Genomic DNA, 27895 nt, shown 5'->3' on the forward strand with positions numbered 1-27895 from the left:
TTTTTTTTTTCTGCCAAATGGCAGTTTATAATGGTGTTAATGAACCACAAGCCAAGTTTCACATTGTATTTATTTATTTTTTTGGAGGGGGGTTGCAAGTAGCTGGTCTTGCCTTGGGTGCAAAATAGTTTAACACCGACCCTGCCAGCATGTAATCAATCAGCTATCGCCTTCATAGATTCTTTTTATTGATCAAAGTACTATTAAAGTAGACTTTCAGGGAAGAGCAGCCTTTTTATTGAAGGAAAAGAAATGACAGATTCACACTTTAAAATCTGCATTGTACGCAGCTGCAGCAGTTTACACGGCACTTGTAGTGGAGACTGTGACGCCCGATCTGCCTAATTCTGACAGTCAGCTGATTAAGGCTTCAATGTCACACCTTCCCTGGCAACGCTCCCTCCTCCCTAGCAACAGCTTCAGTAGCTGCCCGGAAGTAGCGCCCGGATGTGATGTTCCTCCCCTCACAGGTAGAGGCAGATTAGAGGCCCGTTGACTGTTCTGACACCGGCGGTGCTGGGAGTCCGGACTGAGTCATCTGTGTGGCCCGATAGGCCTTCACTGGTCCCCGGAACGGAGGAAGGGGAGGATGCGGCAGGCGGGACACATAGGACAGGTAGGAGAGACTTGTGCTATGACAAGCAGCAATCCACCGACACTCATTGTTATGATGGACAGAGCACTGTATCCATAGAGGAATGCAGACATGGCTGGGGAGGGGGGGAGCTCAGGGATAACTTTTATCCTCAGATCATTGTTAGGGGTGTGAGCTCCATTATGAGACACAGGCAGAGAGAAGAGGGCATAGCATGTGAAATATACAGGAGCTCTTCTCCCATCCTCAGCCTGGCATCCATTGCCCAGTCATGTGATCTCTGTACACAGGCCAGCATTGTTCTCACCACATGTGTTCTGCTGGTGGGCCATGTAGCTAGGGCTCCTCTGAATGGAAGGAACGGTTGGGGGATTTCTCAGTGAAATTTGTTACATTTAAAGGCATACTAGAGCATTCTCCCATGTGAGGGCCGTGTTTACCTGCACAGGTGTTCCATGCATCCCTGTGCAGGCAGTCCCACTCTGTCAATTGGGATGCAGCTGCTGCGTGGACACAGACGCTGATCTATGCTGGTGCATGGCCCTGATCATAGATCATGTGAGTTCACACAGACGCCCAGGTCAGATTGGTTGCAGCTGCTGCATGGATACAGATGCCTCTCCATGCTGGTGCATGGCCCTGATCATAGATCATGTGAGTTCACACAGACGCCCAGGTCAGATTGGATGCAGCTGCTGCATGGATACAGATGCCTCTCCATGCTGGTGCATGGCCCTGATCATAGATCATGTGAGTTCACACAGACGCCCAGGTCAGATTGGTTGCAGCTGCTGCATGGATACAGATGCCTCTCCATGCTGGTGCATGGCCCTGATCATAGATCATGTGAGTTCACACAGACGCCCAGGTCAGATTGGTTGCAGCTGCTGCATGGATACAGATGCCACTCCATGCTGGTGCATGGCCCTGATCATAGATCATGTGAGTTTACACAGACGCCCAGGTCAGATTGGATGCAGCTGCATGGATAGAGACGCCACTCTATGCTGGTGCATGGCCCTGATCATAGATCATGTGAGTTTACACAGACGCCCAGGTCAGATTGGATGCAGCTGTATGGATACAGACGCCACTCCATGCAGGTGCATGGCCCTGATCATAGATCATGTGAGTTCACACAGACGCCCAGGTCAGATTGGTTGCAGCTGCTGCATGGATAGAGACGCCACTCTATGCTGGTGCATGGCCCTGATCATAGATCATGTGAGTTCATACAGACACCCACAACCAGGTCAGATTGGTACGCAGTTGCTGCATGGACACAGACGCTGCTTCTTGCAGGTGCATAGCCCTGAATACATAACATGTGAGTTCACACAGACTTCCACACCCAGGTCATAATAGGAGAAGAGGCTGCATGGACACAGACGACGCTCCATGCTGGTGCAAAGTCCTGAACACAGATTGTGTGAGTTCGCACAGACACTCACACCCAGGTCAGATTGGGAGCAGCAGCTGCATGGGCACAGACGCCACTTTTTGCAGGTGCATGGCCCTGAACACAGATGATGTGAGTTTACACAGATGCCCAGGTCAAATTGGGAGCAGCAGCTGCATGGATACAGACGCCACTCCTTGCAGGTGCATGGCCCTGAACACAGATGGTGTGAGTTCACACAGGCTTCCACACCCAGGTCATATTAGGAGAAGATGCTGCATGGACACAGACGCCGCTCCATGCTGGTGCATAGCCCTGAACACAGATTGTGTGAGTTCGCACAGACACTCACACCCAGGTCAGATTGGGAGCAGCAGCTGCATGGGCACAGGTGCCACTCCTTGCAGGTGCATGGCCCTGAACACAGAAGGTGTGAGTTTACAAAGGCGCCCATACCCAGGTCAAATTGGTATGCAGCATCTGCATGGACATAGATACCGCTCCTTGCAGGTGCATGGCCCTGAACGCAGACCTTGTGAGTTCTGGAACCCACACCCAGGTCAGATTGGTACGCAGCGGTTGTGTCCATGCAGTCTTAATTGTATGAATAGGACTGCCTACATGGGGATTCACAAAACATCTGTGTATCCTCTTGCTGGTAAACATAACCCAATCCGATGCTGATTATAAGTCATTAGCAGTGTGAACAGTGCACTAAAGCAAATGCCTGTGTGGTTCACACTGGAGATGCAGACCCCTCATGTGATTTGCACAAGAATCGCACCCCATTCCTGGTACAGGACCCTTTTTTTTTTTTTTTTTTTTTTTTCCCCCGTATATGCATATGGGTGTGTGCATGAAAGTGGAATTACCCTTTAAATTATATGAGGAAAAAAAAAAGTGAACTGAAATGAATGATAAACTTTATTTGTTTTAAAAACAAAAACAAAAAAACAGTTCTGAAAAAGACACTTGTCTGATTTTTTTTTTTTTTTTTTTTTTTTTTAATTTATTTTTTGTTCTCAAGTTTATAGACTGTAAGAATACACATTACACTGGTGATTGGAACTGGCGAGTCATAAATCACAATTGCGCATTACACTAAAATATTTATAAAAAGTTTTTCTTCTTGCACCTAATATCTGCAAAATCTTTAACTCCTCAAACTGTATTATCTTGAGGACCCTACTTTTTGACAGCCAGTAGGCACAGAGCACTTTGTGTTTCGGTTCACAGTTATGCAAATTCTATCATGCGATTCGAAAAGCATATTGCATGTCATCTAAAAAAGCATTATTTCCGATGAAGGCCATTCACATCAATGTGGTGCGCTTTTGATCCAGTTAAAAAAAAAAAGTTATGCGATTTTAATCTCCAGCTATGCTCAGTCCCCTCAGAAATTGCGTTAAATTGGCCCCTGTCACAACAGAAATCACACAGTGAAATCACATCAGATTCACACCGCATCAGTGTGAATCAGGACTTTCATGGGTCATCATGTTTTTCTGATAATTCTTTATCAGGGCTAATTTGCTCAATGGTTTTTCTCCTGAACAATTGCCCCCTTATAAATTCAGCATTGCATATACTATGCGTTTTATAGGACATTTCCAAAGATTTTATAACCCCTGTCCACCTTTTGCTAAATTAATTAATAAATGCACCCACAATAAAGTGATACTAAGCCCTTGTTGACACCTGTGCGGTTTTGGAATTGTGTTACTTTCAGAGCTGCACATTAGTGCGATAGGCACTGCTGATTTCATTGCGGCTTGCAACTTCATTTAACAGACGTCTATGCAAGTCGCAATTATATCAGCAAAACGTAGTATAGGAACCTTTTTCATAATTGCTGCAACATAAACAGTTCCATTGCTGGCAATTGGGTGTGACTTGTCATGCGATTTTGAACTGTCAAATTCCATGACATGTTGCACAAGTGTGAGTGAGAGCTAAAGGTCAATCAGGTTATACTTGCCTGCTCTGTGCAACAGAGTGACACAGGAGTGACAGGAGGACTGAGGACAGACAGTGGGTGTTTGGTGGACTGGACCGGTGGTGAGTTATGGAAGAAGATGACGGTATACAATATTTTCTAAAGGTTATATTTATATAAAATTAGGATGTGGGGGCCTTTTGTTGGGCGTGTTTTTTTTTTTTTTGGGGGGGGGGGGGGCAGCATTTCTTTCTTGGACCCAGGCAGCACAAGGTCTTGGGCCAGTCCTGGTTAGGTGTGTCCATAAACAGCCACACTCCCCTGTCTCTCCTGAGGCTCCATTCGAATTTGGCATTTAGCAATCTGTCATTCTGCCTGCATTCTCAAACCGCACTGTAGAAGCTCCTGCTACTTTTTTGGTTAGACAAGCTTTGCCTGTTGCATTAAGCAGCAATTTCCATGTGATTTTTTTTTTTTTTTTTTTTTTTTTTTTTTTACAGAAAATCCACACTGTGCATTTTAGATGCCATTGAAAATAATTGGCAAAAAAAAAAAAGAAATTATAATCATGATTTTTTTGCTTAGAAATAAAGATCACATTTCTCTCAGGATTCTCGGCTTAACATCATCTTTTACAATATACAAAAATGACTGTGTATTTTTTCCCAAAAGACTGTGTTTGAAAGACTTCTGCGCAAATACAGTGTGACATAAAAGATTGCAACGATGGCCATTTTATTCTCTAGGGTCTCCGCTTTAAAAAAGAAATGCACACATTATATATATTTATGTATGTTTGGGGGTTCTAAGTAAATTTCTAGCAAAAATTACTGATTTTAACTTGTAAGCAACGAGTGTCAGAAAAAGGCTTAGGCCCCTTTTACACAGGGAGTGGACTGTTCAGATCTGCCTGTCAGTTTTTCAGGCAGATTTGAACGGATGCTCCATGCATCTCTATGGGGCATCGGATGCCAGCGGAGACATGTCCGCTGACATCCGATCCGTCAAACCGGACGGATGGAAACCCTATTTTCCATCCGTCTGGCAGATTGGATGAGAACGGACAGGTGGTCCGATCCCCCGCTGAGAAAAACGGAGTCTGTCCGACGGACTCCCTGTGTGAAAGGGGCCTTAGTGAAATTAAACTGCCCTCACTTAGGCTACGTTCACATGTGGGTGTACTGGATCACAGGCAGAATCACCGTGATTCTGCCCGCGATCCGGAATCATTGCAAATCGCGGGACGCCTGTGCGATGCCCGTGATTTGCAATGGCACCCCAAACGCAGAGCTTCTTTTGGGCGTCGGGCGTCCCGCGATTCTGTTTGCGTGATGTTACCGCGATTCGGCAGGCGGAAATCGCTGCAACATCGCACAGCGTTTCGGGTGCCATTTCAAATCATGGGCATCGCACAGGCGTCCCGCGATTTTACAATGATTCCGGATCGCAGGAAGAATCGCGGCGATTCTGCCCGTGATCCGCTACGCCCACTTGTGAATGTAGCCTTAGTGCCGGTTCACACTGATGCGGCTTCGACGATTGCATGTAATGTCGGAGAGCACTGCTCCTTCATTACATGCGATCGGCTGTGCGGTGCGAGTTTAGCCATACACTTTGTATGGCTAAATTCGCACCGCACCCGCAGCAAAGACGCACAGGACCCTTTTTTGCAGCCGCATCAGGATCGGATCGCACAGCGGTTCACACTTGTGCGATCCGATCCTGTGCGAACTGCAAGATCGCACTGCGATATGCGATCAAACTGGGGGTGTCGTTAAGATTACAGTGACACCCCCAGCTTATCGCATATGGCAGTCTGAACTGCCAGGGGTGCTTTTGCGATGCGGGAACAGGCTGCGAATTCGCAGCCTTCCCGCATCGCATAAATGTGAACCGGCACTTACAGATGGATCATTCCTTTGATCTAAGGCTCCTTTCACACGGCCGCTCCGTGTGAAAGGTCCGCTGCGGGACTTTTTTTTTTTTTTTTTCCACGGAGCGGATGACATTTCTGTCTGTTTTTTACACGGAAGGAAAAATGGGGTTCTGTTCCATTCGTAAAAACGGAACAGAACTGACAGGAGGAAAATCGGGTGTCAGCGGATGGTATTCCGCTGACACCCGCAGTGCCATTCACTTACATTATGTCCGCAAATCATCCGCAAACGGATTGGAGGATTTGCGGACACACGGAGCGGCCGTGTGAAAGGACCCTAAGGCTACATTCACACCTGAGCGTAGCGTTTTTCGCGCGTTTTTTACCGCGATTTTACCGCGATTTTTGCGGCGTTTTTTACCGCGATTTTACCGCGATTTTTACCGCGATTTTTGTGCAGGCGTTTTTAGATTGAATAGAGATCAATGGAAAACGCCTGTAATCTGCCCAAAAAGAAGCTCATGTACTTTTTTGAGCTTTGGGCGTTTTGTATACAGCTTCAAAATGCTCAGATGTGAACAGGGGCCATTGAAATGAATAGGATTTGTCTTGTTGGGCGTTTTGAGAGCTGATCCTAGAGCAGAAAAACGCCCCAAAAACGCCCCAAAACGCCTACATGTGAACGGAGCCTAAGAGTGAAAAGATGCATTGTGTTTATAGTTATCTAGCCGCCTCAACAATGTTGATAAACATTGGCCGGGGCTCAAGGACATGCTGTTTGAAGATCTTGGGGGGGGGGGGGTGGTGGTGAATCGAGAGTGCAATTTATTTTTTTAAACGATTAATCGTGCATCCCTACGCCCAAGCATACCTTTTGCGTTTGCAGTGTGATTTGAGAATGTGGAAAGAGTCACAGGTCCAAAAAACACCAATGTGAATGGAGCCTCAAAGGATCCCATGGCTCTTGCTGCCTTGTGCCTTCAGTGTCTCCTGTGGGACTAGGGGAGAGTGATGGAGCAGTGACAGGAACTAGGTAGGTGTTTAGGGATGGGGGTTGGGATAGGTAGTGGGGCATTTACTTTAATGCATGGAGTGTTTGCATAGAGTGTTTTAGTTCCTCTAGAACCATATAAAGGGCTAGGCCAATCGTGGTTGTATAGCACTCATATCAGGGTATTTCTGTGGCAGGTACAGCCAGGTGTTTACATTCAGCTGTGGCCACTCGGCATTTAGAAATGACAAGCTGAGAGGCTTTGCATGTAATTGCACATGGAACAGTTGCATGTATTAAGGGACAGATCAGCATCCCTGGATGCAAACAGTCAGCATGCAGGTTCGCTCAACTCTCCTTAGCATGTAAAAGAAGCGATTTATATGAGAACAGCCATGGACGGGGTCAGGCTGTCAGTGATTTGTGCAGGTTACTCAACCACAGCTAATCAGAAGTATCTGTCCCTGTTCTTGGTGGTTTATGGCCATGAGCATCTTTGTGCAGAAGTAAAAAAAAAAAAAAATACTATTATTATATTTTTGTATTGGAATCATAATCATTGCATTCTGGGTGCAAGGCACAGGCTCCTGAAAATACTTTCTCCAGCCTCCGGGCTGGACGGAGAAACAGACCTTCTGTTATGGGGCTGGAGAGTGGACTACAGGTGTGGTGATGTCACTGTGCTTGTGCTCCATTGACATCTATGAGTTTCTCTGCCATGGTAACAGATGGGATTTGTCATCTTCCAATGCACAGATCACTGTGATTGGATTACTTATCTGTGTGGTTGGAGTGACACTAATTTCAAAAGAAAAGAGGACTCTCCAAGGGGAAGCTCCCTGCAGTTAGGTAAGTGGGGAGGGGTTGTTGGAGGGGGAGGGACTGGGACATATGTCTAAATATGTGTCTTCAAACTATGGTGTAAATACTGGAATTTACACAGCTTTTACTTTCCGACTGCCTATCTCATTTCGTGAAGTGCCAAAATTGCAGGGTAGTACAACCCCCCCCCTCCCCCCCCCCCAAAAAAAAAAAAAAAAAATATCCCTATGGAAAGTAGACACTCTAAGGAATTTTCTGAGAGGCATGTCGAACCCATTAAATATTTAATTTTTTTGTCACAGGTGTTTGAAAAATGACAAAAAGAAAAAAAATTGTTTAAACAAAGTTGTCATTAAAATGATATATTTCTCACGCATGCCATGGGTATTTGTTGGAATTACACCCCAAAATACATTATGCTGCTTCTCCTGAGTACGAGGATACCCCATGTGTGACTTTTTGGCAGTCTAGCCGCGTACAGGACCCCCAAAACCAATCGCCTTCAGGTTTTCCAAGGGAATAAATTGTTTATTTCACTACCTATCACAATTTCGGAGTTCATGAAATGCCAAGATAGCACAACCCCCCCCCAATGACCCCTTTTTGGAAAGTAGACACCCTAAGCTATTTGTTGAGAGGTATTTTACAGATCTCGCTTTTTGTCACAAAGTTTTGAAATTTGAAAAGGGAAAAAAAAAAATTTTTTTCTTTTCTTCATTTTCCAAAACCAGTGACAGGTGCAAAATACTCACCATGCCTTTTAGCAAATACCTTGGGGTGTCTGCTTTCTGAAAAGGGGTCATTTGGGGGGGGGGGGAGGGTTTGTGCTATATTCGCATTTCATGGCCTCCGAAACTGTGATCCGTAGTGAGGAGTGAAATCAACAATTTATGCCCTTAGAAAACTTGAAGGCGGTGATTGGGTTTTGGGGGTCTTCTACACAGTTAGGCTCCCAAAAAAGTCTCACACGTGGTATCCCTGTACTCAGAAGAAGCAGCAGAATGTATTTTGGGGTGTCATTCCACATATACCCATGGCATGTGTGAGCAATATATCATTTAGTGATAACTTTGTGTAAAAAAAAAAAAAAAAAAAAAATGGTCATTTTCCCAAAACTTGTGGCAAAATATAAAATATTCCATGGACTCAACATGCCTTTCAGCAAATAGTTTGGGGTGTCTACTTTCCAAAAAGGAGTCATTTGGGGGGGTGTTTGAACTGTCCTGGCATTTTATGCCCAATATCAGAAGCTTATGCCATACATCACCCACTCTTCTAACCACTTGAGTCCCCTCCCACTGCTTGTAAAAGCAGTTTAGCGGCTAATTATCTGCTAAGATTGCTTTTACATGAAAGCTAAGCTGGAAAGTGTGGTATGCCCACTGCTAGACCTCCCAACATCCACCCACTTGTAATGATGGGCATGCATGCAATGTTCTTCTTTTTTTTTTCTCTCCTTTAGCCCATGGGCTGAAGGAAAAAAAAAAGAACATAGCAGATTTCTCCATTCGCATTGATCGACGTGGATAAAAAAATCTCTGACAAGAAAAGTGTTAAAAAAAAAAAAATATGGCAAAGCATAGGGGAGATCTGCCCTCTGTCTACCCCATCCACTATGCTTCGCCATATATGCTCTTTTTAACTGCGGTGGTGAAATCACCTCCTACAGTGCTACAATCATTGATTACGTATATGGGGAGAGCAAACGCTGTTGCTGTCAGAATAAAAAATCAGTGCTGCAGCTGATGGGCATACCAGCAAAGCAAACAATGGGTAACAAAACATTACAGCATAACAGTATATTATAAAGTATAGTAAAAGTAGAAAGACTAGTAAAGTAGAGTAAGAACAGAAAATGTTAAATGGCAACTGTGTTTGGCTTTTTTATTTAATTTTTTTTTTTTTTTTCTTGAAACTTTTTTTTGTAACTGGAAAAAAAAAAAAAAAAACGGTTTCAGGCTAGGGTCTCTCAAAATGCGATAGCCAACAACTTTTGAGACCCTGTGTGAAAAGTGTGCCCTAGACTGTGCCGTGCGGTACCCTATACTAATACTTTACTAGTGTGTAGTAGCGACGAAAACAGTCCCGGATGCAGAGACCAGGTTGGCCAGGACATCAGGGACAAAAATAATGGGTGTCACGCCTAAATCCGTGTTTCCTATAGACATGACCTCTTCTTTGGGGTGTTCTTTGGGTAGGGGTACTAGGGAGGACATCCGAAAAAGGCCTCCCATGCAACTGGCTCACTACATCTGGATTGTGAATTTGAGCTATAGCACCTTCTGGATACAGAAGGGCTGTGATGATCTCTTCCTGGAATTTTAGGAAGAATCCACTTCGTATAGAACATAGGCATTCAGCAGAGCCGATTGAAATAAATATACAGAGACTTTTTTTTGTACCAGCATCTGGCCTTACAGGCAGCGAAGTACGGCGCCATCAACTGGTGGTTGAAGTCCACCCCTCCTATGTTAAGGTTGTATTCGTAGATACAGAGGGGCTTCTCCAGAACACCAGTCACCACTCCAATTTGGACTGTCGTATCTGCGTGAATGGAGGACAGAACAAAAACATTCCGTGTGTCCCTCCACTTCAATGCAAGCAATTTATCAGACTTCAAGCAAGCTCTCTCCCATACCCCCCCCCCATCTAAGTTGGGTATCTACAAGCCATTGGGGGAAGCCCCCCGGCGATTAGGTCGCACAGTGCCACATGCGCCACTTTCAAAATCAAAAAGGTCTCTAAAAAGTGGCACGCTTGTATAAAAAATGTCCGCGTATAAATGGTATCCCTTTCCAAACAATCTTGCCACCGCTCCCCATGTAGTCTGGGCAGTTGGGGGGCTCCACATTGTTATCTTTTCATTTGTAAACCCGGAAACTACATGTATAGCCTGTTGCCCTGTCTCAGAGCTTATACATCTTGACCCCATATCTGGCACGCTTGCTGGGGAGAAACTGTTTGAAAGCAAGGCAGCCAGAAAATGTAATCAGGGACTTGTCAACGCAGACAGCTTGTTGGGGCGTATACAAGGTTGCAAACTTCTGGTTGAAGTGGTTTACGAGGGCCGAATTTTGTGGAGCCAGTCTTATCCAGGGTCACCCCGAGGATGACATAGTTTATTGTCACTGAAGTGCATGAACAGCAGATTTGCTCATATCTAGTCCTGGCCATGGCAGCAGAGAATACGGGCATATGGTGAATTGGGTCAGTGGACCAATATGACTGCAACTAACTCTTTTTAGTAATGCCCGTGAGGAGGGATAGGCCAAGAAAAGTTTTAAATTCTGAAAGCGTGATACGTTTACATGCAAATTCTCTGGCAAGGGTCAAATTTGGATTTGCTGCGATGACTTGATTCTTAATTCTTGGTGACTGCGGCCCACTACTTGTGCTAACCACTGCACCAGCTTGAACTGCAGTTATGGGACTCGCCACATCACCAAGTGTTACTGCAGTGCTGGTTTGAATATGACCAGGATGTACTAGGCCGCTGGTGCTTGCCAGTTCACCAGAAGGTTGGGCGGCACTAGTACCGACACTCTGCTGCATGTGAGAACCCTGCAGTTGTTGCAACTCAGCAACAGAAGAACGGGTCGGGAACGTCTGACTTTAGCAGGGAACACTACTCCGTCAGAGCTATCTGTCAGGGTGCCGCTGCTGTCTACAGGTTTGAATACTGAGCCTGATTCTGACAGCGAGGCTTCCCCATCTTTCTCATCTGTCATGCTCAGCATCATGTAGGCCTCTTCACTAGTGTACCTCTGTTTGGACATTTTGGCCAATAAATGTATAGGTACCTTGTGTGACTCACAGGTAAAAAAGCACCTGGACGTCAAGGACTGTTTGAACCGCTACCAAAAAGTGTAACTGCTAGTGCTAGCAGAGATCAGGCCTGACTCTTAACGCTGCGGTTTAGTGTGCTGTGTATTTGAAGCGACAGTATATCTGCTGATTCTGCACTTCTTGGGGGGGGGGGGGGGCTGCGGAGGTGCTAAACGCAGGTGCTGGCAGGTGTCGGGGCTGATTTTGCTAATGCTGCATTTTGGGAACACTATATACTAAACTATTGGGGCCGCTAGTATAGTTCTGATTGGATCAAAGATATTGATCCGTTCAGACACTATACTAGTAATGGAGGTGTTTAGTGTGTTTGTGTGTCACTGGCAATCAAAGGGTTAAAATATATCACTAAATATGTGGCGGGCAATCTGACGCTGTCCTGAATTGACGCTAACTGATGGCACCTGTGACACAAATACATTGTTCAGAAAAAAAGATCTGTACACTATAATAGTGACATAGGGCAATGAAGGGGTTAACTGGGATAATCGCGGGGGTTAAATCTATTAGGGAATATATGGTGGGGACCCTAAACCCATCTGGGACTGTCACTAACTGCCTCTCAAACTAACTGAAGTCACAAGTGACACTAATACAGTGATCAGATCAGTAACTTGTCTGTATACTTTAATTAGTGCACACCGTGAAAGGGGTTAACGGGTTAGTGACTAACTGATTTGGACAAGCATGTGGGAAGGGATTTTTGGAAATGATGAAAGTCAACACCTGCTTTCTTTTAGGATAGTAATTAACTGGTTAGGGAGGAGCTTTGAAATGGCACTTAAAAAGCCAAGTCAGCAAGGCTTAGTGCCTTCAGGTTCATATATATTGAACATATACAGTGTGATTCAAAAATGACGGTGCAAAAGTAAAGATGATTTATTCATACCAGAATGAACCAAATACAACTGTAATAACATTAAAAGACACATTAACTGTGCAATCTTTACATCTGCCCTACAAATATTCAATGGTGAGTCCCATTGGTGACACAGCATATTATTGCCGTTTTATCGTTGTCACTTTCCCTTGTCATCCTCCAGGACATCCACATGAGAGATGGGCTTCACCTCCTGCAGGAAATACAAGCACACACAAGTTTTATAAAGGCCGCTCTAGGCTGCACCTTCTTAATTTCCAAACTTAACATCCTCCAACAAACCACAATGATGCCAACAGGGCTGTGGGGGGGCGGGGGGGGGTTACTTAATTTCCTCCCTTAATGGCGAGCGTTCTGCTTAAGCCATTTTATCCTACAGACAATAGCCCAAGGATACAAAATTGGATTTTTATCGGAGCCTTCAACGAAGTTCAAATCTACGAAGATGCCAACCTGCTCAAGACACGACATACCGATTTAAAAACAGCACTCAGGGAATTGCTAATGGAGAAAGCGATAACAGAAATACATCCGAGTCATCACACTTAGGGATACTACTCATGTATACCTGAGGACAAAACCTTTAGGCAGACACTGCCTTATCCTGACCAGGTCAATACATTACAGGAAGATCAAAATGGAGACGATTTTCTCGGTCAGAACTTTACTCCCAGCAGCTGCCTTTTTGGTGACTCTTGACCTGAAGGACGCGTACCTTCATGTCCCAATTAACCACAACCACCAAAAGTTTCTGAGATTTGCCATCCAGGAAGGGAGAAAAATACAGCATTTCCAATATCAAGCTTTCCCCTTTGGCATTTCATCAGCTCTATGTACCAAGATCATGGCGGAGGTGGTGCAAGAGCTCAGATTAAAAGGGGTCCAGATAGTGCCTTATCTGGACGACTTGTTAATTTATGGGGTATCCAGGGAGGAAGCTATCGCAGGCTTACAAGTGACCTACATTATCGATACGACGGAACAAAAGATCCTACTCCCAGAGGACAATAACAAAGCAAGGGATGAGGAGTGCCATTATGTCCCTTTTTAGGGCTCATGTCTGCCTTAATTCCGGCGGTACAATGGAACCAGCTTCACATGAGGGCCCTACAGTGCCTCCTGTTGGAACGGCTGGGACAAAAGCATGGATTCATTGGAGGAAATGATTCCCATTCCCAGAGCTGTCGGGAAAACCTTAACGTGGTGAACAGAAAATGACACGCTAAGGGAATGCAAATTATGGCTCCCTCAGACTCCAGTCCGAGTTACTACAGACACCAGTGCGTCTGGATGGGGGGCGCACATGGGACAACAGGTCAACAGGTCAGACAAGGAACCTGGGAACCAGAAATGGCAGAAGCATCCTCCAACTTGAGGGAACTGACAGATGTACTGAAAGCTCTCTCTGTTTTTCCAAGAGACAGTCATTGGGAAGCACATCCAGTTTCTTTTGGACACTATTGTCCCTATTCACTATTGTGACATACATCAACCGACAAGAGGATACCAGGTCAAGGACCCTTATGAGGACAGTGCATGTGCTTCTCTCATGGGCGGAGATACACATATTATCTCGAACGGTGGTAAACACAATACCCTAGGGTACCTCCTTGAGCCGGAGACAGCTGGACCCAGCAGAATGGGAACTAAACCAGAAAAGCATTTCAATGCTTGTCTTAAAGTGGGGCCTTCTGAAAGTCGATCTCTTTGCCCCGGCAAACAACAAGGTGATGACAAAATGTTTCTCCCTTTTTAAAAGAGAGCCAGACTCACTAGGGATAGATTCCCTGGGGTTCCCATGGTCGTTCGTTCAGTCTGGGGTATGCGTTTCCACCGGTACAACTGCTCCCTAGTATGATCAGAAAGATTTGTGCGGAAATGCAAGGGTGATCCGTCTGTCGAAAAGGGCCCGGTTTTCGGCTTTAAGGAAGATGACAGAGGAAGATCTTTTGGATTCTACCAACCCAAGACAACCTCCTCCTGCAGTCTGGAGCCCACCATCCCCAGCTTCAGACTTTGAATTTGACAGCATGGATCTTGAACAGCGCATCTTACGGAGTAGTAGAGAAACCCCTACAAAACCAATTACAAGGAAGATTTGCGGGAAAATCTGGGAAAAGTACTCCGCAAACATGTGGCCCAAACAAAACGAGATTCACTAGATGTGGGCACGGTACTTGACTTTCTTGTCGAAGGAGCAGAAGCTGGCCTAGCAGTAAGCACTCTCAAAGTTCAAAGTACTTTCAGTTTTCTTGGATACACAGCTTTGAGAAAACCTTCTGGTCAAACGTTTCTTCAAGTCTGTCTTAAGAAAATGACCAGCCGAGAGCATGAAGGTGGCCCTTTTGGGACCTTACCCTGGTGCTCAGGGCTTTAACTCAAGCCCCTGTCGAGCCTCTTTCGGAGACTTCATTAAAAAATCTTGACACTTAAAACAGCCTTCCTAATCGCGATTACGCCAGCTAGACGAGTTGGCAAACTCCAGGCTCTCACTACTAAAGGGACATTTGTTCAGTCTTCAAAAACAAAATACTACTTAGGACAAACCTGCAGTTTCTCCCCAAAGTTTCCTCAGCTTTTCTCTGGTCACAGGAGGTCGTTACCATCTTTCTGCTAAAATCCTTCCAACCGAGGGGAGGAAGCGTTCGCCACCTTGGATGTTAGAAGATGTGCACTCCATTATCTGGATGCCACAGTTTAGGAAAGTTTCAGACTTTTTTGTTTTTATTCGACGGCCTTCACAAAGGGAAATCGGCAAAAAAAATTCCATAGGTAGATGGATCAGAACCGCAATAAAAACAGCTTATGGCACTCAAAAGCATGCCAGCCCGTCAAACACGAAAGCGCACTCTACACGCTCAATTGCCACTTCCTGGGCAGAGAAAGTTGGGGCCTCCATTGAGCAAGTCTGCCGAGCAGCCATCTGGTCCAGTGATTCAACCTTTGTGAAACACTACAGGATCGATTTGGTCTCCGCCCAAGATCTAACCTTTGGTCGAAAGGTCCTGCAGGCGGTAGTCCCACCCTAGGTATGAATCTTTGGGGTCTCATGGAGGATGACTGGGGAAAGCTAGAGTTATTACCTGATCACTCCTTTCCAGGAATCCTCCAGGATGGTAGACTCCCCCCCCCTTACTAATGTTCATACATCAGAACGTTGGTGTTTGACAGCAAGGCAGTCTTTGTACAACTGAAGGGGCAAATTTTTGGACATGATTACAGAATAGCTTATGCCACAGATGGAGGAAGATCTGCTCAACCTAGTTTTTGAACAGGATGACGCTCTTCCTTTTTTCCTCTTGGATGTTTGTTGATACCTGAATGATACCCTAGCAGAACATTGGATTGGCCATGCAGGAAAGATGATTTCATCAATGACACTCTGGCCCCTGCTCTCCTCATAACGAACGCCCTGTGACTTCTTTCTGTGGGCTGGGGGTGTACACCAAGGCCTTAAGGCTCGTACACACTTGATAAGAATCGGACGAAATATCCTCCGATTTTTCTCTCTCATGCTCAGCGGTCATAACCGTTTTTAGTTGACAGTGCATAATGTTCACTAAATTTCTCGTCCGCTTTTTTTTTTTTTTTGGGGGGGACGTTTGTTCCTTGACTTCTGGGTCGTCAGCAACTTCAGATCATGCGCTGTCTTTTGTATCTGATTTTCTGCGGTCGTACTGCATACACATTAAACTAAAATTGGTTGTGCTGGGGTCGGACGATAACCATTTTGGTGTTTGTCCCTCCGTTTTTAATTTTCGTTGAAAATGTCGGCATCGGCTGCTGAAAGTTGTGCACACACTAGCCGAAAATCGTACGGTTTTACCTCGGATGGGAATTTTTGGCAGATTTTCTACTAGTGTGTACCCCACTTTAGTGTATGTTCCCTAGCCCAGAACAGAACTGCAGTACTGTCTCAACATCGGTCGTGTCACATCAAACCTTTGTAGTGCAGAGGAAAACTTGGGCAGTTTAAAGTACCCTTAAGATTGTAAGCTCCATGAGCAGGGCCCTCCTATTCTTTCTGTATTGACCTATGTTGTAAATTGTACTGTTTCCCTTGTAAACTGCTGGCGCTATATAAATTCTGTATTATAATTAGTTAACCACCACCTTGTAAAATAACCCATTCAGTTTAAAATAGAAATCAAAGGCAAAACCTATTTATACATAAAAAAAAAAAAAAAAAATTCTAAATTTTTCCCTCTGTTCTCAGCAGCACGAGAAGCCGGGGGAGGATGAATCACACTGATCTGCTGACATGCCCCCGTGCATAGCAGTTCACTGGGTAGAAGTCTGATTATTGGATTAGCTCCCAGCACAGCCAGTACACTGACCATGCTGTGCTCTGATGCCAAGTGTGGTCAGTTTTTAAATAGAAAAGCAGGGGGACTGGTATGAACACCAGGAGTTTCACACAAAGGAAGCAATACAAATAAATCAGAATACTTTTTCATACAAATACAGGACACACTTTTATCAGGAATATGAAATGTTGGGTTTAATGTGTCTTTTTATGATGATACAGTTGTTAAGTGTATTCAGTTATGAATAAATCGGCTTTCCAATTGCACCTTTCCTTTTGAGTCCTACTTTATTTTGGAATGGCTTTTAACAGACCTGTACAAAGGAACGGTGCAATGTAATACATTTAGCTCTTGCAGGGGCGTCTGTTTCCTGGTATCTGATATTTTTCAGTGTTTAGCTTCCCATTGTGTCTAGTTGTGCCTGCTGTATAAATGGATGTTTTCATCTGTAAAGCATCGCTCATTCATATGATTTGAAGCACGTGTTCAGTGCGTATCATGTGACTGGATTAGAGCTGTACTGGGTGCCTCTCATTCACATAGATCTCTGCTATATCATTGACTCTTGGAAGAAATCTGCATCTTGTGCTAGGAGTACTTATTACCTCTCTGGTATGTATTGTGTTATTAGATTATTATTAGTTTACACTTTCAGCATTGTTTATGACTTTTATATTGTGATTTCTCCAAAGCTGTGGTGGGTTATTGCTAAAAGTGAAGTCCAGACAAATTACAAAACTCACTATTAGAAAAATATCTACTAAATTGGTATATATGTTTTTTGAACCGTTAAAAGTGCAAAAATACACTTTTTTTTTTTTTTTTTGAAACCTGTAATGGTTCCTTTAGGCGACCTCCGCTTTTCTGTGTTCTGTTAGTGGACACAGTCTGATGCAGCAGTGAACTCCTGTACTTAACCTTCCATGATAATAGTGACGCTGGAAACCGATTGAAAACTGTCAGTGCAGAAACGCTGCATTGGGCTTGTGCAAGAATTTGAATATTTTTTTTTTTTTTTTAAGATACTAGTTACTCTAGGGCTGAAACAGCTAATCAACATAATTATGAAAATAGTATCGTAATCCAGTTAGTTGGTCAGCCGATTAGTTGTCCTGTATACGGAATGCATTATTGGTTTATATTTCAGCACACATACAGCTCAGTACACCGTTCATACATGTCAGTAAGTGCCTGAGAACTTGTGAATGTCAATGTGTGAGGAACAATGCCTTGTGGGACATGTAGTAATTGGCAGGAGAAGGAAGAGATTAAAGTTATTATAAAGGCAGAGGGTTTTTTTCTACACTGTCCTTCCAACACTGAGGGCACAACAGTTAGAAATAAGAGCCCTCCAGCTAAGAGAAATTTCCCTATTTTTTGTGTTTTCAGGAGTTGAAGGACGGGGGGGAATAACCCATTTTCCATGCGCCAACTCAACAATGCCAAGTTCTATGTGGTGGTCTGCCAGCTCCCGAGTAATTTGGGATGGTTTCTATTATTGTCCAATAGCGTGTGCTAAACTACTCTTGCGTTGCGTCGAGTTAGAAAATATTGTAAAAGGTAGAGCGTTCCCAAGGTGGTGTAAATACTTATTTTTGAAGAGATAAAGATGGCAAGGAGCATCCCTGCAGGAGAGGCGAGGTGGATATTTATGTAAGGACGGCGCTCCATTATCGTGCAGCTCTTTTATTTGGTGCCTTTTTTTTTTTTTTTTTTTCTTTTAAGGCCCCCTATGTTTCATTCAGAACAATGTGATATTCAGCTGGATAGGCAACATAAATTCCTTGGATACTATTGGAACCCCAGTTTTCACCCCAGGTCGGCAGCTACCTGTAAGTTAAAATAGAAAAGTCTTGCTTCTCTGAAGTGGGCATTTTTAAAGTGATTGTAAAGTCTGTTATTTTTATTAAAAAAAAAAAAAAAAAAAAAAAAAAAAAAAAAAAACTATATTTACCTGCTCTATGCAGTTGATTTTGCGCAGAGCAGCCCAGATCCTCCTCTTCTTGGGTCCCTCTTCTGCTCCCCTCCCTACTGGTGAGTGCCCTCACGGCAAGCAGCTTGCTATGGGTTCACCCGATCCGAGTCACACCTCCCTGTGTCCATTCAAACACAGATCTGCGGCCCGGCCCAGCCCCCTTTTTCTCTTCTCATTGGCTGGTTGACTGACTTTGAGTGACAGCAGCGGGAGCCAATGGCGCCAATGCTGTGTCTCAGCCAATCAGGAGAGAGAGTCCCAGGACGGCTGAGGCATTCGTGGACATCGCTGAAAAGAGAAGGGTTCAGGTAAGTATAAGAGGGACTTAGGAGGGACACAGATGGCTTTTTAGAATGCATTAAGATATGAAAAAACCTTTGACTTTACAACCAATTTAAGTATAAGCAGTTTGCATTTTTTTTGTAATTTAAAAATCTGTTTTAAATATGACTTTCATTGGCAGACTTGTATTCCTAAAGCACAGAAGTCACACAAAAGCTAAGAGCTGCTGCAAATGAATAGCTGGCTTAGTGCAGTCATAAAAACTATAAATTCTGTTTTATAAAGCAGTGAATGTAACTTTTTCCAAACATTCCCTGGTGGAGAATCTTCCAAATTACATTGATAGATTCTCCAACAGAGAATGTTTAGAGTATGTAAACCCAACATTTCATATTCCTGATATGTGCCTGCTGTACCATGTACGTGTATGAGAATGTATCCTGTTCTCTCTGTATTGCTTCCTTGTGGGAAATCCCTGGTGTTCCTGCCATTCCCTCTGCTTTCCTGTTAAAAACTGACCACACTACGCATGAGAGCACTGCGTAGTCCATTTATCTAGCTATGCTGGGAGCTCAGCCTGCTCTCCTTCAAATAATCAAATTTGTCCTGTCACCCCCACCCCTCTCCCATGCACAGCCTTTCACTGGGAAGCTCAGTGTCCTGCTGTTTCTCCTCCCCCCAGCTCTGAGAACAGAGAAAATGTTATCATAAATATTTGTTTTATTTAAAAAACACACACACCTTTTTAAAGCTGACTGGGTTGTTTTCCCAAGGTGATTGTTTAAATCACTTAAATGAACGGTACACTGTGTTCTTAATAGACATGTAACTTTTGTGTTTATGTATGTAAAGTATGGTAACCAGGTCGTTTGCCTCAGTAAACAAGTCATAATTTCCCTATTACACTAATGTTGTTCTTCACAGCATGCATATACAGTACATGTCGGTTTTCACTCAGCACTGCATGTTGCCAAAACCCATAGCAATCTAAAATCTCTTGACTGGCCTGACCATAGTAAAATCTGATAGCTGTGGGTTACTGCACATTTAACCTTGTGCTGCCTTCCTGAAAACTAGGGGGAAGGTTGAGCATTTGCTAACTGCAAATGGCAAATTCACTGTTCAACTGTGTTGAGTAAGTGGTTCAAAGCATTTGGACTGTGTACAATCTCATCTTATAAATTAGTGTTAGTCATTACTTGTTAGATGTACTGTAGGCTTATAACTAAATCATTGTGAAATTTTAATGATTTATTGATTGTATCAAAAAACAGGTGGTCAAGCATCTAAATGGAGTCTGAGCAGCTGTTTCAGAGAAGCTACTACCGTAACAGTTACAACAGTATTACTAGTGCAAGCAGTGACGAGGAACTCCTGGATGGAGCTGGGGGGATGATGGACTTCCACACCCTGGAAGATGACCACTTGCTAGATGGTGATACCTTACTCGGTAAGTTTGTATGGTCCATAAATTCTTATTTATATTTTTATTTGCCTGCAATACCCACGTTTATATTAAAGGAGGTAGCAATGTAAAACTAGCATTACAAATCAAATGCAGACACATACTTAAGTAGAACTATAAGAAAAACGTATATTTTATTTTAAATAGAGGGTTAAAACCCTAGTCAGTGTGTGGGTTTTTTTTTTTTTTTTTCACTATCTTTGTCCCATTATCAAGATTTCCCTTCACTTCCTGTCCCATAGCCAAGACCGGAAGAGAGAGGAAATCCCTGTAAAATAAGGTAATATCTTAGGGTCCCCAGGTCACCGGAACTAGTGTCCCCATTGCCCACTGGAAGATTTCCCATCTAATACTTTTCTGGGGACTAGCCAAAATGTTAACTTTTCTTTCACTTTCAATGATGGTAAACAGGACAAATAGTAGGGTAAATCTCCCCGAGGGGCACAGACAGCAATACAAAAACTTACCGGTGTTCTAATCCATCTCCACTCTATCCAAATCTAAAATGTATGTTTTGCCTTGAGTTATACGATTAGTTATAAGATGGGTTCCAGTATCCCTGGAAATTGCAGGAATCCGTGAATACTTTTTATATAATATTAGCATCAGCTAGAAAGTCGGTGCTTTGGCCTGACCTTTGCACATCCCTTTTGGACTATGAGGTTGTCTATCACATTACTGAAAGAGCAGGAGGTGGAAGGAGATTGGTCAGAAACATTCAACTTTTTGACTGTTTAAATTTGCATCATTATGCTCATAAAAGCACCTTTAGGTATGTAGAAACATCTGTGAGTTCCTGCATTTAATTTAGGACATGACACTGAGATACAAAAAAGTACCTGGGCCTTTTTTACCTTGGTAAACAATTTTTAAAACTTTTTTTTTTTTTTTTTTTTTTTCTTGCATTAAGAAAACCGTTTCTTAATGGGGTATTTTTTGGTTGTTTTCAGCCATAATGATCTCAATGTCGTAATGTTATGTGATCACTTAAGTTGTATATGGTGTGTAATGGAACCTTCTTTTAGGGTACTTTCATGCTACAACACGTGTCACATATGATTCAGAAGATCACAGCAATATGCACGTTTTGTGTTGTGTTGCAATTTTCACTCCAATACACATCTACAGAGTGGGCTGCATTTTAAAGTTTCATCCACAACTTACCTTGAATAATTATTTGAGGGACAAAGGGCAGAAGACATTCTGAGATGTATGGGTTATACTGCAATCCACAGGATGATCAAACACTGACAAGAAAACTGTCAGTCAGTCAACCAGTATAACCCCCTCCTGCTCCTATCATGCAGTTTCTTGCTAGTTTACAAGGTATTTTACATGACCTTAAAGTGAACAACTCAACACCAAGTTCACTATATGGACCCTTATGTATTTATACATGTTGATCATATCCCCCCTTAATCTCCTTCTCAAGAGAGAATAAATTCAGTTCCTCTAATCTTTTCTCATAGCTGAGCTCCTCTATGCCTCTTATCAGTTTTGGTTGCCCTTCTCTGCACTTTCTCCAGTTCCCTGATCTCCTTTTTAAGAACTGGTGCCTAAAACTAAACTGCATATTCCAGATGAGGTCTTAGTAATGATTTGTACAGGGGCAAAGTGATATCTCTCTCTGGAGTCCATGCATCTGTTAATACAAGAAAGGACTTAGCTTGCTTTGGAAACCGCAGCTTGGCATTGCATGCAATTAAGCTTATGATCTACCAGAACACCCAGATCCTTCAGGAAGAGGCAAGAGACAATTTTCTCAGTTTTTATCAGGACTTTTTGCTTTAACGAAGCTTCTTCAATACCACAGAGCAGAGGGCTCACTTTTGCAGTTTTCCGGAATGGCTGGTACTTGGCATAGCCTTGGAAGATGTACCTGGACCACACCATGCCAAAGCTTTAGGCTGTTGTGACTCAACACTCTAGATACATGAGACGAGTTGGTCCAGTTTCTGGATTAATTGATCTGTCTGCCGCTTAGTACCAGGTTGTGTCTGGTCTGCTGGCTTATGCATCCAGCCCTGAATTCTGGAAAATCATTTTGTAAGATTCTCATAATTGGATGTTAGCCTGAAGGAGCTTGATGGGTTTGGGGAAGGTCCTTGATATCTTTTTGGTGCAGAGTACTTGATCACTTGAGGAAACTCATCTCCTCCTTTTACATATTCAAGCAAATCTGCTATCCCTTGAACGCTGGACCTCTCAACTGCAAGATCATCCAACTCTGACATAGTCAGTGGCAGTGGCATACATCAATTATCAAGGAGAAACCAGTGGCAGTGCCATACATCAATTATCAAGGAGAAACCAGAAATATTGCAGACCAAAAATAAGTTGACCAGATTTTGGCTTGCATTGAACTCCACATTACACCTCTGCCTGCCACAACCATTCCAGGAGTAGAAAATTGGAAAGCTATCTTTCGTCGCCAATGTCTGGACTCAGAATAATGATCTCTCCACTCTGAGATGTTTTTAAGACCTCTGTCTCAAGTGGGAAACATCAGATTTGAATCGCCTGTCGTGCAGATTCAGCAACAAATTAAGCAAGTTTGTCGTGAGGGTCCTGAGATCTTCTAGTAATCGCAGTGGGCACTCTGGCGCCTTTGTGGAATCTGTTCAACCTGATCGATGCATTTTCTCCTGTGATACTCCTCCCTTATCTGCTTTCTAGAATCGAGATGGAGGGCATTAGTGTTTCTCATTGCACTGAACTGGCCCAGGCTGATGTGGTACTTGGATCCCATCAGTATTGGCAGACTCTCCCAGCTCGCCCAGATTTTCTGTCCCAAGGATCAGGTTACCTCCCTGCTTCATGGTAGCATTGGCAGCCCCTTTTGGCTTCAGTGTTCCTCATTTTTCTGTCAAGGCGCACTACTAGATCAGTATATATGACAAAAACAGGAAATTCCCAGCTCAACTCACCAACCAGTCTGCTTGCCAACCAAATTAACCTGTCTTAACAGTATGCGTTAAAAACAGGGGTTTAGTTAGCACACATTTGCAAACGCATGCGCAAGCTGCAAGGCTCATTAACGGCACCCTGTATTACTTGCAGTCCTAACCCTACTAATTTATGAGAGACTCCACAATAGAAGCACATGCATTCTAATGGATAGATGAGGGTCAGGCGGGCCTGGAGGTAGCCCAGTCCTCCCCAACTACTAGATCAGTGTGTGCCTCAGAGGTCTTTCGACATTATGCATCTGTTTCCCAGATTGCAAAGCTGCCACCTGGTTTTCTGTTCACACATTCACTAAAGGCACATTCACCTAATCAGAGGAGGAGGACAAGGAGGTGAGCTGTGAGCTAGATAGGAGCAGACCAGTGGATGTGGTGTACCTGGATTTCACCAAGGCATTTGATACGGTTCCCCACAGGCGCCTAATTTTATAAAATAAGGTCTGCAGGTATCGACCGCAGGGTTTGCTCTTGGATACGGAATTGGCTAAAAGGGCGTGTTCAAAGGGTGGTAATAAACAGCGCATACTCAGACTGGTCTGAGGTGGTAAGCGGGGTCCCCCAAGGCTCAGTCCTGGGACCAACCTTGTTCAATTTATTCATAAACAGCATTGAGGACGGGATCAGTAGTTCTATATCAGTTTATGCAGATGACACAAAATTGGGCAGGTCAATAACTGCACAGCATGAAGCAGATATCCTACAAAATGACCTGGACAAAATAACAGAGTGGGCTACGACATGGCAAATGAGGTTTAATGTGGATAAGTGTAAGGTTTTGCACTTGGGGACTTAAAACATAAAAGCACAATACACGTTAGGGGGGGAACCAAAAATGGAGAAAGATCTGGGAGTCTTGGTAGATGATAGACTAGGCAATAGCATGCAATGTCTAGCGGCAGCTGCCAAAGCCAGCAGAATATTAGCATGCATAAAGAAAGGGATGTATACCAGAGATAAGACTATAATCCTTCCACTTTATAAAACTCTGGTCCGACCACATCTGGAGTATTCTGTCCAGTTCTGGTCGCCAGTCCTCAGGAGGGATGTGTTGGAGCTGGAGAGGATCCAGAAAAGGGCAACTAAACTAATTAGGGGATTGGAGGACCTTAATTATGAAGAGTGTCTGCAATCGCTTGATTTATTCTCCCTGGAGAAGAGACGCCTGAGAGGGGACATGATGGCAATTTATAAATATCTCAATGGTTATCTCGGCATAGAAAAAATCTATTTAGCCATAGTGCATGAGGACTCGAGGGCATACATTGCGATTTAGAGGAGAAGCGTTTTAACCTCAGGGGTTCTTTACTGTTAGAGCTACAAGATTGTGGAATTCTCTACCACAAGGGGTGGTTTCTGCGGGAAGTATGGTGGCTTTCAAAAGACTCTTAGACGTACATCTCAAGGATCAGAACATTCAGGGTTATGTGAGATGATTACGGCCACACACATCTACACAGGTTGAACTGGATGGACTTTTGTCTTTATTCAACCTCACCTACTGTGTAACTATATGTAAGAAAATCTTATGAAAAATACCACTTTCAAAGCGATGTTGCGATAATCTTATTGTTGGTACACAGCTTTCGAGAGCTGGTGATGACCGTTCATCTGATATTATCCGATCGGACAAATTCTCATATGATACCAGATACCCGCACAATTTTAGTTTGATCAGTACAGTTGTCATTCGAAAATACAAAACAAATACACTACAACACAATACATCCCTTTTTAATTTTATTCTGTCGTACGAGAATTTGTCACTTTAGTAAACCTTTTTTTTATTTTCGATATGAGACTAGCATAAAAATGACTAATAATCGTCTAACTTATTCATGCGTACCATGCATAAGTTTTACCATATAGACGTTTGACTCAGCTGCTGCAAGCATTGATTGTATGGTCCTTCAGGCAGATCTTTGAACTGCAAGCAAACTGATTTACCATGTTCCCTTATGGGATTGCTAGCAATCGCAGGAAAGGAAATGTTAACACGTTTTAGTTGGATTTTCTTTAGACTTCCCTAAAGTCTCAGAATTCATTCTGACCTATGCCCTTAAAACAAGATTTGTGACTTACCGTAAAATCTTTTTCTTGTTGTTCATGCAGGGACAAATGCCCCAACCCTCACTCCTACTGTTGCTTTTGTAGAAAACCAAAGCCTAATGGGAGTGGCAGGGGTTCTACTGGCTGACGGGCAATTTTCTTTGTTTGCCTCTGTTCAATTCTGTAGATCTGTGGTCCTCAACCCTGGTCCTCAGGGCCCACTAACAGGCCAGGTTTGCAAGATTACTGAAATACATCCCAGGTGATATAAATTGCTGCTCTGTGATTGCAGTACTCTAGTCTGCATCTCCCCAAGGTAATACTTAAAATCTGGCCTGTTAGTGGGCCCTGAGGACCGGAGTTGAGGACCACTGCTTTAGATGACAGTATAACCCATATGTCCCAGAATTTCTTCTGTCCTGTATCCCTTCATGAACTGCAAGGAAATAATTTTACAGTAAATTAAAACTGTTTTTCATGTGGTGAGTTGCATTGATAAAACATTAAAAATGAAGGGGCTGTCTAACATGGAAACTGAAAAAGGATGGGGTGCAACACACTGCACTGTGGGGTTTATGTGCCTTCCAAGTTAACTTGCCAGATTCTTTCAAGCCCAATTCTAACTCCAACATTTTAGGCTGAAGTAGTAATAGTTGTAGGTGGAACTTTCAAAGGCCAACCCAAACAATCCTCAAAATGAAACTACATTATATGATCATATTAAATGAATAATATCCCAGATTTGACAAGGTAATAACAAAACTGAAGCTACATCAAATCATAAAAGCTCCAATTTGGACCCAGTATAAAATATGTAAACAATTATGCACTAGTCCTCATAAGATTTAAGAATGGCCATACATTATACACTTCTTTTTCTTCTTTTTTTTTTTGTTTAACCAGTGGATGAATGAGAAAAAAATGCAGATTCCCCTATCTACGCATTCGGTGTGGATGAGAGAATGAAAAACCTGAAAAATCGGCGCAAAAATACTTTTGAGTGAATAGCCTAAAGTGATATGTGCATAACCAACTATAGATTTGTAAAATACACAATAAGTAATGATGTTAATTATGAAAGTGTACGGTGCTGAAATAACTAAATATGCATGTCTTGTAAAGATATGCATGTGATACTACTAAATGACCATCAAACATGTCCTATGAATGTGCAAATTATGCTGACTAAGTTTTGTGTGCAAATCTGTGCAAACAAGCTGGATAAATTATCAACCAATCATAACTATGACAAATTCAATGCTAAAATCATACAAAAAATTGAGTATAGATTTTAAAATTATAAAATTTAAAAAAGATGCTGGAAAATGTGCAAAAAGTGCAAGTTATGACAAATCCTCAGCAAAAATGTGCGCTGTGAAGAACCCTTTGTGCTGCTTCCACCAGTCACCCCAAACTGACTCACCAGATGGAGTAGTTGATAAGATTATAAACCAGCAGTAAAGTTTATTTTCTTCATCAAATATGCAGGGTGATATCCCACTTCAATGAATCCTCCTCAGACAGACAACCACATGTGATCAGGCAGGGATATATCCTATGTTTAAGAGAAAAGATGAGCTGACATAGTGTAATTCCGTATGATATAAAAATGTTTAATGAAATTGCAACTCCCATTTCATGAGTGTCATCCCGACACTGAGGGTTCCAGCATAGATGCAGTTTATGGAAACAATCTAAGTAGACACTTTGTATTCTGATCATTCGTCTCCGGCTGCTGTATTCCTAGAAACTGAATTGCGCAGTACGTTCAAATGTCCTAGTCCCGCCCAACTAGTTTCGTCTTGTGACGTCCTCACGTCCGCTCCGTAAGGTTCTGCACATATTACTTTGCTTAGGCACGTATTTTTGTGCCGATTTTTCATCTGTTTTTCATCCTGCTGCTGCATCCATTTGCTGTTAATTGGCAGCATTGCACTCTTAATTGTTTATCAATACAGCCCTAGATTGTCCTGGCGCTAGATCCAAATAATTTTATCTTCCTTTGGATGAGAGCATGTCTTCTGCAGTGCTATAGTGCATGATTTCTGTACAACCAGCTAGCCCATACATAAATCATATTCAGCCGGTCCCTGCTGAACCTGTCAAATTTCGATTTTGATATTGTTCAATTATGCCATGTATGTATATTGTCCCAGAGCACCACTTAAAACTGTATAGACCACAATGGAGGAATTCTATAATCAGTCAACAAAGTGATGTCCGCTTCTTCAGAAACAATCACCAACATACATCAGTCTGTGTATACTGTATAGCAAATCATCAAGACTTGAATTGTTTCCAACATTATATAAATGCACATATAGACAGAATAGGCATTTTGCAAACGGTCTAGGTAGGCCTATGTTTGGCATAAATAATACAGTTGTGCTTTTCTAATTTTACACCCTGTCTGAATGTCAGGGATTTGCCAGTCTGTCCTAGGGTAGCAGAATAAAGAGAGGGCATAAAATGGAGGACTAGATTATATCCCACTAACCCTTTCAAAGTCTCC

The 27895-nt window shown here is 43.1% G+C and overlaps 1 protein-coding gene across 2 annotated transcripts in view; it reads left to right on the forward strand.

The window, feature by feature from the left end:
- The first annotated feature begins 429 nt into the window (after positions 1–429).
- CLCN3 (chloride voltage-gated channel 3) overlaps positions 430–27895 on the forward strand; it is a 198086-nt gene continuing 170620 nt past the window's right edge. The window contains exons 1-2 of one of the 2 annotated variants that reach the window (XM_082243985.1): positions 430–616; positions 20181–20356. In XM_082243985.1, the coding sequence (XP_082100111.1) occupies positions 20197–20356 (160 nt within the window). In that variant the 5' untranslated portion in view covers positions 430–616; positions 20181–20196. The remainder of the gene's footprint in view (positions 617–20180; positions 20357–27895) is intronic. The other variant, XM_082243987.1, reaches the window with a different exon arrangement.

This window comes from Pelophylax lessonae (genome assembly GCF_965119305.1).
Source record: "Pelophylax lessonae genome assembly, chromosome: 1".
Taxonomy (NCBI): Eukaryota; Metazoa; Chordata; class Amphibia; order Anura; family Ranidae; genus Pelophylax; species Pelophylax lessonae.